The following is a 13,541-nucleotide window of genomic DNA, read 5'->3' on the forward strand; positions in this document are numbered from 1 at the left end:
GACCGTACAGAGGTCAGTCACAGGCTAATGTCATTAGCCTTAGTCGGATGTCCTTCAGCCTACTATGCATTTAAAAACTATTAAACAGGTGGGAATACAATGGCCATCCGTGGCTGTGGATTCAACCTACCATGGCATTTTCTGCCATGAAGATATCGGGCCGATGACACTGTGTGGCGTAGCTAGGGGTTATGGCGCACATGGCTAAGGATGCATAATGGCACCCCTCCTCAATTCTTGGAGCGGAGCGCGAAAAATTTGCACAAATTGGACCAATCACGCATTAATTTTGGTCATAATGAAGTTGAATATCGGTCTTAAATTGATCTTTCAAATGATATTGTGTTGAAATGCAGATCGCTGGAGGGGGCGCAGAATCGACGCTGAATTGGTTAATTAAGGGTGGCGCTCAGGGCACGTGCCCCTTCTGTACCCCCGTCGCTACGCCACTGGTGTAGGACCTAAATTATTTTCTAAATTAACAGAATACATGATCAGACTATGATCACTATCTCACATGGCGCAAGAAAGACGAATCGCGAAAGTCCAGTGACCGTTCCGCGCCGCCCGAAATTGTTTCTTTAGTATATAGTTGCTACTCGTACAGGTCCTACTCGTCGGACTGTTTGTGCATGGTGCAGAGCTAATCAATTTTGGTATTGAAAGCCATAGACCTACCGAATAACTTCATGTTAATAAAACAAATGTTTTCATCTTTCCAATGTCTTTACCTATGAAGATTCATCACTAACTGTAGTGACGTAGCTAGGGGTTGTGGCGCCCAGAGGAAGAATACACAATACCAGTGGTGCGGGCGCACAAAAATGTGCATACAAATTTGGTATAGCCTAATTAAATTGAATTTTGGTCTTTCAAATGACAATATTTATGTGCAATGCGCGCGAAAACATAGTGCAGTTACGTCCACGGCAAATTCACCGTGACCTTTCCAGCCATAAACCCGCTTATTGAAGATTATACCGATATATGCAGTACTAAACCATTATATAGTAATATATTGTCCAATGCAAATTTATTACCACATGATAATATTAATCCAATGAGCGACCGAATTGTCCGCTACGGACGACTAATCCAATCGATAATGACGCTATTGACATGTACGAGCGGAGCTCCACTGACTGAGTTTTGGGGTATTTTTCACTGGTTTGCTGTCATTTACTCATCAAGGCGGACCACCGTTATTATAGGGACTATGCTAAATATTTAAAGATTGACATGTAGAGAATAAGCCATACTTGATTGACAGAAAGTACTAAATTTGTACCTATTACGGTTTTATGACACCAATCTTCCAAATACGACCAAACGCATTATGCAGTCATGTCTACAGCAGAATTCACCACGACCTCTGCAGGACTTAAACCCCATTAAACCAAGATAAACCTCATTGAAAACAGCTCAACTATGTTAAATCAGGGATGTGTCTCATAGCCCTGGTTAAATCCATAAACATATGTTTCTGATTTACCTGTGCGATATTTCAATGTGCTGTGATGAAATAGGTATTATAATTTCAGTTGGATGCACCATTACAAAGCAAACAATACTGAGCGTGGCCTTTGTTTCCGAAGTGAGAACAATGGTCTGCTTATTGTTATCCAGACATGTTGATGGTACAACTCATGTCAAACTTGTCACAGTTATTGTGATCGTATCACACAAGTAAATGAGAAACATGTGATTTTGGACTTAACACGGTTTGGAAAAAGTTTTTCCATTTTTAGCTCCCTACGGGCAGTCAGAACTCCATATTTGGGAGGGCTTGACAACAATCTTCCCAAAATCGCATTTTAATCATTTTTAGATGACCATAGTGGGAAAGAATTTTATTTACAGCTTCTATGGCGAAAATTGATCAAACCGATCACACGATGGTGCTCGTTCGAAGTGAGCTATCGCGAGTCAGCTGTTGAGCACAATTTGCCATTGAAATTACACGTCCGATTTTGGAAGACTCTCTTCGGGAAAACAGCTCGACAACAGCTTTCCCGTGACATTTTGTACTTCAAATTGTAGTATGTTAAGGATGAACATTAATTCACATGTGAGTTTCTATGGCTATTATTGGGTGAAGGGTTTTCCCACCAGCCCACTAACTAGTCCATTGCCTATACCTAAAGTACACTGAGTGAGCTAGAGGTCAATCATCAATTGGAGCGCTGTGTGTGCACTGAATAGGAAAAACGGACTGTAACTGCATAATGCCAGGGCTGCCCAGTGAAGCAAAATGTGCATTGGAATAACACGGCGAGTTTGGATAGATGGTAGGATTTCTTTTTCATAAAAATGTATGTTCCCCTGTTATTAAAGCTTGTACCGGGTTGAAAATTCAGATATTTGGAAAAGAATAAGTAATTGAAACATAACATAGAGCAAGTACTAAAATCATAGCTTTTACACTTTTTGTTATATGATTCTAACTAGTTCATCCCCTATAGCTACAACACAGCGCTACCAGTAGGGTTCAATTGCCTATTGTGAGTGCCCATGTGTTATGTGCATACATGTAGTTAACAATAACTGCATGATGATGAAGAGTAATAAGAGTATAATTCTATGCATGGTGGGTAAAGGTTTCCACTTCTTTCCTATAAAAAGTATTATCGTGTCGAAAGGGTATCCGGTCTGCTGATGGGTGCCCCTTAGCCCGGGTGCCCGGGGGCGCGGCCGAGCCCATAGGAGTTACGCCACTGATTTTGACAGGAAAAATGCATGAGTTTTAGAGGCGTTGCCGTTGAGCACAGAGCTCCAGACGACGGTTTCGACTCATCATGACGGATGTGTCTCATAGCCCTGGTTAAATCCATAAACATATGTTTCTGATTTACCTGTGCGATATTTCAATGTGCTGTGATGAAATAGGTATTATAATTTCAGTTGGATGCACCATTACAAAGCAAACAATACTGAGCGTGGCCTTTGTTTCCGAAGTGAGAACAATGGTCTGCTTATTGTTATCCAGACATGTTGATGGTACAACTCATGTCAAACTTGTCACAGTTATTGTGATCGTATCACACAAGTAAATGAGAAACATGTGATTTTGGACTTAACACGGTTTGGAAAAAGTTTTTCCATTTTTAGCTCCCTACGGGCAGTCAGAACTCCATATTTGGGAGGGCTTGACAACAATCTTCCCAAAATCGCATTTTAATCATTTTTAGATGACCATAGTGGGAAAGAATTTTATTTACAGCTTCTATGGCGAAAATTGATCAAACCGATCACACGATGGTGCTCGTTCGAAGTGAGCTATCGCGAGTCAGCTGTTGAGCACAATTTGCCATTGAAATTACACGTCCGATTTTGGAAGACTCTCTTCGGGAAAACAGCTCGACAACAGCTTTCCCGTGACATTTTGTACTTCAAATTGTAGTATGTTAAGGATGAACATTAATTCACATGTGAGTTTCTATGGCTATTATTGGGTGAAGGGTTTTCCCACCAGCCCACTAACTAGTCCATTGCCTATACCTAAAGTACACTGAGTGAGCTAGAGGTCAATCATCAATTGGAGCGCTGTGTGTGCACTGAATAGGAAAAACGGACTGTAACTGCATAATGCCAGGGCTGCCCGGTGAAGCAAAATGTGCATTGGAATAACACGGCGAGTTTGGATAGATGGTAGGATTTCTTTTTCATAAAAATGTATGTTCCCCTGTTATTAAAGCTTGTACCGGGTTGAAAATTCAGATATTTGGAAAAGAATAAGTAATTGAAACATAACATAGAGCAAGTACTAAAATCATAGCTTTTACACTTTTTGATATATGACGCTAACTAGTTCATCCCCTATAGCTACAACACAGCGCTACCAGTAGGGTTCAATTGCCTATTGTGAGTGCCCATGTGTTATGTGCATACATGTAGTTAACAATAACTGCATGATGATGAAGAGTAATAAGAGTATAATTCTATGCATGGTGGGTAAAGGTTTCCACTTCTTTCCTATAAAAAGTATTATCGTGTCGAAAGGGTATCCGGTCTGCTGATGGGTGCCCCTTTGCCCGGTGCCCCCCCGAGCCCATAGGAGTTACGCCACTGATTTTGACAGGAAAAATGCATGAGTTTTAGAGGCGTTGCCGTTGAGCACAGAGCTCCAGACGACGGTTTCGACTCATCATGACGGAAGCTCAAGGTGGGTAAGTCCAGCAATGTTTTATAATATGATTTGTCATAAAATCACAAATTGTTCTGTTTTTATTTTCTTGTCTTAAAGGAATATAATAGCCGTCAACTAAAATGAATGTTGTCAGCAATGGCCTGCTATTCATATCGCTCTTCAATGTGGTAAAACCACGTAAGTTAACCGCATCTACATCGAAATACACATCAAATTAGGGGTGGTGCAATAATTATATGTACCCCCAGGGGGGTGAATTATAGGGGGGCAAAGATTTTTTGGCAGGCCAGAAGGGGGGGGGGGCAAGCATTTTTTGGCAGGTCAAAAGGGGGGGGGGTCAAGCAATTTTTGGCAGGTCGAAAGGGGGGGGGCAAGCAATTTTAGCACAGATATTTTGGGTACTGTTTCTACATTATGCCCTAAAAAGGCATAGGAAAACGTTAGGAACACATTCAAATATGCAAAATTTCCTGCTCGCTGCGCTCGCATTATATGATAAGACAATTTAAGGTTTTAAATTCGGGTTCCCCAAAATCTTGCATGTGTAAGGGGGGGGGCAAAGATTTTTTGGCATGTCAAAAGGGGGAGCAAAGGTTTTTGGCACGTCGAAAGGGGGGGGCAAAGATTTTTGGCATGGCCAAAGGGGGGCAAGCGTTTTTGGCAGACCATTTTGAGAATTCACCCCCAGGGGTACACATAATTATTGCACCACCCCTTACCGTAAAAGAAGAAAACTAACGGTATTTGGTTATCATGTCATTGATGCAGTGTTCTTTCTTTATCGTGTCGGTAACAGTAGACCTGTTTACATGCTGTAAAACTTTTTTCTTGGCCGAGTAGTGCGCAACATGTTTCTGTAATTGTATGGTACTTTTGAATATTGACCGACTTGAATGCCCGGGCTTGAATGTTGAGTGGCAATTTATTTTGCTCTATTGTATCGACTGCATTTCTCCTAACTAAATTATTATACAGTGATGGTCGGACCGAGGCCATAATGAAATATTTCCGAAAGAGTACCTTGCATTATTATGAATATGATCGATCAAAATTTAATTTTTTTTAAACTTTTATTTCCGCGTCTATATAAAATGGGACAAATAAAAATCGGATTAGTGTGTGACCCCGGACCCTGAGAATATTAAATTGTTATTATAAAATGGTTTCTAAAGTATAAGATTGTCTGTAGTAGATAATGATTCATCATAAATACAAAGGTAGCCTGAGAAGCAAAGTGCGAAATGCGATTTTTTTTCCGTCAATACATTAATATTTAAATTACGCGTGATGAGGTTAGGTGATTTAGGTCCGGGGGTGCACTCCCTAAAAATAAGTGACGGGAATGTGCGGCCACATTGACCCCCATTTTCACAACCATTTTTCGTGAAAGTCTTAACAGATCCGTCAGTAGTACACTCAATATAAATATTTACAGTTGAACACGTTAAAGTGTTAAAATTGTAATGGAATTATGTGTTAATAAATAAAGGTGTTAAAAGTGTTTTAAAAAGTGTAATGTTAATATATAACACTAAGGATGCTGTATTGTCTATTTCAGAGCCAACTATATCAGAAATCATGCCGCCAAATAACACGTCAAATGGCAGCACCGTGAATCACATGCTCCTTTTAAGAGATAATCTGTTTGATGCTTATGGCAGCGTTTATGTTCGACCAGTTAGAGACGGAAAGAGTACCACTGTTGTCACATTCAGAATGCTGTTACATTCTCTTTTAGACATGGTAAGGAGTGTTCATAAACACACACGGTCTGAATTGTTTACCCTATTGACCTCCCCATTTACTGGATGATGATGATGATGATGATGATGATGATGATGATGATGATGATGATGATGATGATGATGATGATGATGATGATGATGACATTCAAATGCGTTTTTTTTTAAAACTTACTGTACAATATTCTAACATAATGTTTTTAAGTACTGCCGAAATATTTGGCAAAAAAATTTTTGCATAAAATATTTTACAATAACATTTGACAACATTTTTAAAATGTCGCTGATGGTGTTTTCTAACAAAACGTTTTAAAACGTTTTTATGGCCTTTATAACCCCGACATTTATTGTTATTAAAACGTTTTTACCAAAACCCAAACTATAACCCCTTTAAAACGTGTTTTTTTCGCAAACTTTGATGTTTTATTTCGCAAACTAAATGTTATCTTTTCATATATAGGACACGAAAAATCAGAGGTTCAAAATATCTACTTGGGTTAAGATGGTAAGTAAATTAATAAAACATTGGAATTTGAATCATTCCGTGGTATACCATGGTATATTTATAAATGATCCATGAGAGTACTTCATCATTCGGAGGATGCTGGGATGTTAAACCGTCGATAATAGGTCCTATATATACTCGAACCTGTTTGTTTGTTTGTTTAAACGGTCGCTCTATGTGGAGACACGCTTGGATCCTAATGGGACCAGGCTCAAACAAAATGCTCAGGCCAGGCTAAAAAGCCTATAAGCATGCTGGCCTGTATGGAAAGAGAAGTGAGAAACAGATTTGAAGACAAAGAACAGGGAAAATAAGGCAACTCCCGACAATCAAGTTAACAATAACTGTGAGCCTTTGGGTCAAGAGGAAGGAAGTAATCCAATCTCAACTACCACCATGACCACTGAGGCTGTGCTTAACAGAGAAACATGGGTGTACATGTATATCGCATTCAAAAAGAGCAGCGTTAGCTCCTGACCAGTAGCGTAGCCAGCGGTGGGGGCAGGTGGGCAGAGTGCCCCCCCCCCTGACAAAAAATGAAAGAAAAAAGTGCCCCTCGGACAAAAATAAAAGAGCAAATCAGAAGGGCAAAAGAAAAGAAAAAGGGCAATGAGCCCTTTTCTACCGAAATTCAGCCCGATCATGGACCAAAATAGTGTAAAATGCGAAACTTTTTGCTCGCTATGCGCGCACATTGTAAATATAAAGCCCATTTCCATCCTGATAATGGACAAAAATAGTGTAAAATACCAAATTTTTGCGCGCTACGCTCGCAAATCGTCCATGTATTGTATGATGCAGCTGTAATTTTTTCGTCTGTGCCACCGATATTTTATTTTGCCCCCCTGACCAAAAAAGCTGGCTACGCCCCTGCTCCTGACTGTCCCATTTTTGACCCGTCAGATAATCTCTGATTTATTGGCCGATTAAAATATGTCAATCTTTTAACGATTGATAATAGGAATCAATCTAAATAGATTGAAAAATAGATTGAATTTTTTTTTCAATCTAACACTCTTTGTAGACTGATTTCACTACCTAATCAAGTGTTACTCCTAATGTACTGCCAAATGACATGTGTTGCATATGTTTGGAATGTTGTTTCAAACTGCTTTAGCGTGAACATTTTCAATCTTTTTTTCAACTGGAAAGAACTTGTCCCTAATTTGGGACGGCAAAAGATTGAAAAACAATGAAAATCAATCCTTTCTACTGAAAATTCAATCGAAAAAGATTTGGCCCTAACTTTAATCGCTATAAGATTGTAAAAGATTGCGACTCACTCCTTTTGACTGAAAAAAGTTTGATAAATTCAAATCACCCGACTGAATATACAGTCCAAAACGATTTGTCACTAATTCGGGACGGCGATATTGAAAATTCAATCTTTTTGATTGAATATTCAATCGGGCAATTTAAGAGAGATAGTGTTTATCATGGACCCCAGTGGAAGTAACTTCACTTTTATTTTGAGAATTGACTTGTGACATCTCGCCAGAAGCATCACAAGTTATTAATTGAAGTTCTATAATTATTTTGTCTACTTTTTTTAATACGCGAAATATAGACCATATAGAGGTCAACTATATAGGTCTACTTTTCGGCGTAGTGGTAAAAGCCTAAACAATTCCCGTGGATTACAAGCAGATCAAAGTATATACGCGCCGCCTCTGTCCAAATAATCAAGCAAACAAATAATTGCTGTCCTGAGGATTCAACGTCAGTTATTGTATGTACTGAACAAGTTAGTTATGGTAGTAACTCAATTTTCAAAATGTCCGACTTTGGCCTGAGTAGAGTTGTTTGATGCGGTCATTTATTAATTTATCTAACAAAACATTATTATAAGGTTCAATTATAGACCTGAATAATACCAACAGCTATAACACTAATAAAAGCTAATAAAATGTATATACACATATATTTTGTAGAAATTTTTAACATAAGCCTTTCAAATTAGTCATCTTTTTCTGGTTTTGTGGAAATTTTAATTCTATAAACTGTAGTCATTTGTGTGCAAATTGAGGGCGTTATTTACAAGTATTTGAAATTTAAATTAGCCAAAGAATATGAGTTATACCTTACATTTCATGGTAAAAAGTATTTTGAAAATTCCCATATCATTATTTAGTCTATGTGCTTATGTTCTAATACTATTTTACAAGTGTCTACCCCTGGTAAAGATGGAAACAAGATTTCAGATAAATAGCGCCATCATTGTTCAACTTTTCTTTAATGACTCAGTTTTACATGCCATCGGGTTGTTCCCGACGGTGTTGTTAATTGCTGTCCAATCTTTGGGTCGTTTTTCAGACATGGCGTGATGAGTTTCTTCAGTGGAATGCCTCCGAGTATGGCGGTATTGATGTTATCCATGTTCCAGCGGCTTCCATATGGCGACCTGATATCACTTTACATAGCAAGTAAGTAAACCATCGTGACTTGTGACTTGAGGCTGAGACCATAATACCTAGGTATTATGGTCTTAGCTTGAGGTAAAATGAGGCAAGTGACTTGAGTAATTGAGTGATTTGATCCCATTGAATTTATACAGTGACTTGGGTGACTTAACTTGAGAAAATAAGACCAAATGGCTTGACATGACCTGAACTTTTTGGTGACTAGTTGCAACACTTCAAACCACGTCTTATACCAAGTTAACGTCTGCTTGTTCTCTGTGGACAATGGGTTGTCTTCAGTACGGCTCCTTTTCAGAGCAACCAAAACTTTTAAATTATCAGATAGGCGATGTCTGCTTGTTCTCTGTTAAAATGTTGACAACGGGCAGTCCTCTTCAGTGAACGGCTCTTTTCAGAGCCATCGCGGTAGACAAGGGCGGCCTACATGTGTCTTAGGTAAGTTGTCTTGCAAAAGTCAGAGCTACTCCTGACAAAAGCCTGGCAGTTCCAAACGGCGAACCCGCTAAAAAAATACTAGTTCTCCCGTTGTATCCCGCAATTTACCATGTTCACGTTGTAAAAAGAAAGGAAGAAAGAAGAAGCGTAAAAGATTTGATAGAATTCTGGATATTAACGTTTGTCTGTCTTATTTACCTTTTTCAGTACAGAGGATACCTTCGAGCAAGCTAAACCCGATACATTTGTCATGCTTCGACCAGAGGGTACTGTCGTCTGGCTTGTGCCTACCATTTACGGGTCTACATGTCTACAGCATGTCCGTTATTTTCCTTTTGACAGACAAGAATGCACGATGACATTCAGCTCTTGGGCTTACGATGGTGCGGCCTTAGAACCACAAGCCGAGACGGGTGCAGATGCAGAACAAATACGGTTAGCAATCTTACCTCCGTTATTTTTTATAATATAGGATTTGCTCAAAACATCCAAATAAAAAGGAGATCCTAAATGGCAACAATTCTGATTTTTATACGATTGTAATGTACTTGATGACCTAAAATACCCTGCGAAAAGCATGGCCTGTAAAATAACCCAGTGGGTACACCTGACGTTGTATCAACGTTCAAATTTCAACCTGATTTCAACTATAACCTCTAGCTTGAAATCAGGTTAGGTTGAAATTTCGATGTCAACGTTGATACAACGTCGAAATCCTAACCTGTGCCCACTGGGCCGCCACTGGGTAAGGTGCTTTTTTTGTTACAAATCTGAGATTCTTAAATAAATTTCGCCGGGATCCCGACACCAAATCAGATTCGTTGTTATTCACGATCTAGGGGCTGAAAAGAAAAAGCATTTTCTTTTATCCCGATACCAGAAAAATACAGCACATTGTTTTATTGATTGAAACAATATTATCCTGTTTTGCCAAATGAAACATATCTCAGTAAAGTAATTGGAGGAAAAGATGATTAGGAAAAAGGAAAAGAAATGGAAGAAAAAGGAAGATGAAGAGAAATTAAAAATATGCAAACGGAGAATTTATTGTAAGGCCACAAAAAAAATATTGTCCTTACTTTCTGCATGGGAGCAGTTCATTAAAAATGTTTTTAAAATTTCATAGCTAACTTTACGATACTTGAGTAAAATGAAAATGCTGAACAAGTAATCAACATGCATTAATCACTTTGAAGTGTTTTTGTGTATGGGGCACTCAACTTTTGAGGTGACAGGTATATACCCAGCAAAAACACAAAAACGTTTTAAAAACGTTTTAAATAAGTTATATTTTGGCTTTTGGTTTAGGTAAAAACGTTTTAATAACATTAAAATGTCGGGTTATATAAAGGTCATGATAACGTTTTAAAACGTTTTGTATGAAAAACACACTACAACAATATTTTTATATGTTTTCAAAAAATGTTATTGTAAACTATTTTTGCAAACATTTTTGCCAAATATTGTGTTAATACTTAAATAACATTATGTTAAAATATTTGAACCCAGCAAACACAGAAATGTTCTTAAAATGTTTTTTTTCAAAACCTCTTAATAACATTTAAATGTCGGGTTATATAAAGGTCATGCAAACGTTTTTAAAACGTTATTGAAAATATTTTGGGTAAACATTTTTCGCAAAATATTTTTTCAACCCCAAAATAACATTCTGTTTAGAATGTTTTGTATCAAGTTTTCAAGAATGTTTTTGGAATGTTATTAAAACATTTTATACCCTTTATATAACACGACATTTAAACGTTTTCTGTAAAACATTTTTGTTTGCTGAGCAGTAGATTATCAAAAAATGTTTTTTAAGGTTATGAAAACGTTATATACTAATATACCCTTTATATGACCCGACATTTAAACGTTTTCTGACAACCTTTTATAACCTTTTGCGAATGATGTCGAAAACGTTTTGTGTTTGCTGGGTATGTACCTACCGGCTTCGGGAAGTGGGAGCCAGCGGTATATTGTTTTTAAAAAAGGCGCGGAGTCATTAGGTATATGAAATGAAAACAGAGGGTCATTAGGGCTATTTTGGTATAGACTTTTTTAAAGGGGTCATATCGGGTACCGGTATAAAACTTCGATTAAATTAAATTTCTTTTGTTTGTTTGGGTTATCGGGTGCGACTTTAAAAAAATGTCATCGGGTAGTCGACTTCTAGAAAGGGGGCATAGGCGCATACCAGTCACTTATAAAACTTATAAAGTTGAGCCCCCCGATTCTAATCTGCCTTTCACGTCTTGAAATAATTATGATACAGATTCACGGAAAACGGCGTTTGGAGTTTTATTTCGGTAACCAATGAAGTCGTCACTGAGTACTTCCCCTGTTGCCCAGAACCATATTATCACCTGGAATTCACGATTGTATTCCAACGGAATGCGGGATTTTATGTGACTTATTTGATCTTGCCATGCTGCTTTCTGTCCGCACTGTCACTATTGGTATTTTTACTGCCTCCCGATTGTGGTGAGAAGTTGACGCTGTCTATTACTAATCTACTGGCACTGGTTGTATTTCAACAACTGATTGCTGAAACCATGCCCCCTAACGGAGATGAACTCCCTTTGCTTGGTAAGTAGGCCTAGTGTCCTTCCCGTTATATCTCCCTCTCCCCCCCCCCTCTCTCTCCTCTCCCCCTCTCTCCCCTCTCCCTCTCCCCCCTCTCTCTCTCTCTCTCTCTCTCTACATATATACAATTACGTACATTATCTTTAGATTCAGAAAGTTTATTTCAAGGACACGGCCTTTTTTCCATTGCTGCTATACTAATGTAGACTTTCCAAGGTCCGGATGTCCTCATAAAATTATGTATCAAAATCGAATATTATGCCTCATTCAAATCTTTTGTATAAGGAAGTGTTCAGAAATACTTTAATTGGTGGGAGAGTGGAATTTTATTTTGAATGATTTTATGGGAAATTAAATGCTGTTATACGTCCCAGCAAAGAAAACAAATGTTTTTAAACGTCATAAACGTGTTATAAGCACGTTTTGGTTAGTCAAAACGTTTTAATAATATTTAAATATTCGACTATACAAAGGTCATTATCAAAATTGTTTTCAAAATTTTATTGTAAAATATTTTTGGTAAACATTTTTGCAAAAATATTTTGTCAACATCTAGAAATAACATTATGGTGTTCAGCAAATTTTCCAAAATCGGAACTCGGAAATATTACATCAGTTTCTTATAGGATAGTAAAAAGCATTTAGAAAGCTGCATTTTGCCTACAAACCATTGAAATTGAAATACCAGTTTCAAAGATATCAGCTATTAAAGAGTTTCTAAAACAACAGGAAACAAAAGGAAATAATCCTTTGTTTGGCTATATCACAAATGTTTTTGAATGTTATTAAACCTTTATACTCTTTATATAAATTATATACCCTTTATATATGCCGACATTTAAACATTTTCTGAAAACGTTTTGTGTGTGCTGGGTAAAAACTGATTCCGTCAGTAACTTGTGGTCCAGGACCATAATGCTATTGGAACTCCTTTATTTGCAAGTCTTAAGGTGGTAATAATAATAATAATAATAATATTTATTTCTTATATAGCCCATTACATACAAAATCTCAATGCGCTTTACAATATATTAAAAACACCAAAACTACAAAGATTAATTGCACAAATACATTTCAACTATATTACACCCCTGATAAATGTTGTGACTAATTTTGCATTTTTCTCAACAAATAACTACACACTGGTAACAAAAGTTATGTATATTAATTTATAGGGCAAGGAATCCAATTACTTCACTGAAATTTCAGTGATTCAAGACAAGTGGTTCATTATATGTTCAGAAATGAGGTACATTCTAGCGGGACTTCTTTTCTTATCATAAATAACGTACAGCTCGTCTTGAGTCACTGAAATTCCAGTGTAGTAACTAGATTCTTTGGCCATATAATATACATTACTTTTTGTTGCCAGTGTGTTATTATTTTTTTAGAAAATGCAAAAATGCAAAAATAGTCACACATTTATCAAGGGGTGCATCACAACCCAACTGAAGACTGAAGGTTTCAGTCGCAACGTCGGTTCGTCCGTCAAAATAGGTATGTCTGGTTGACCAGATTTAAATTAAATCTTAAGTACATGTACCACCTAAAGCTTTACATGAAAATACAGATAATATTGACCGACTCTCGTGCATATCTAATTTCTATTTTATTTTCTTTATTTCATTTGTTCTTTATAGGTACTTATTTTTTGGCCATGATAATCATGGTATGTGTGTCCGTTGTTGCAACCGTACTTGTAATTAGCA

General features: G+C 37.5%; 1 protein-coding gene across 1 annotated transcript in view; it reads left to right on the top strand.

Annotated features, from left to right (window-relative positions):
- The first annotated feature begins 4,256 nt into the window (after positions 1–4,256).
- LOC140146656 (neuronal acetylcholine receptor subunit alpha-10-like) overlaps positions 4,257–13,541 on the top strand; it is a 32,604-nt gene continuing 23,319 nt past the window's right edge. The window contains exons 1-4 of the mRNA XM_072168525.1: positions 4,257–4,324; positions 5,706–5,890; positions 6,350–6,394; positions 8,708–8,817. Of these exons, the coding sequence (XP_072024626.1) occupies positions 4,267–4,324; positions 5,706–5,890; positions 6,350–6,394; positions 8,708–8,817 (398 nt within the window). The 5' untranslated portion in view covers positions 4,257–4,266. The remainder of the gene's footprint in view (positions 4,325–5,705; positions 5,891–6,349; positions 6,395–8,707; positions 8,818–13,541) is intronic.

This window comes from Amphiura filiformis, chromosome 2 (genome assembly GCF_039555335.1).
Source record: "Amphiura filiformis chromosome 2, Afil_fr2py, whole genome shotgun sequence".
Taxonomy (NCBI): Eukaryota; Metazoa; Echinodermata; class Ophiuroidea; order Amphilepidida; family Amphiuridae; genus Amphiura; species Amphiura filiformis.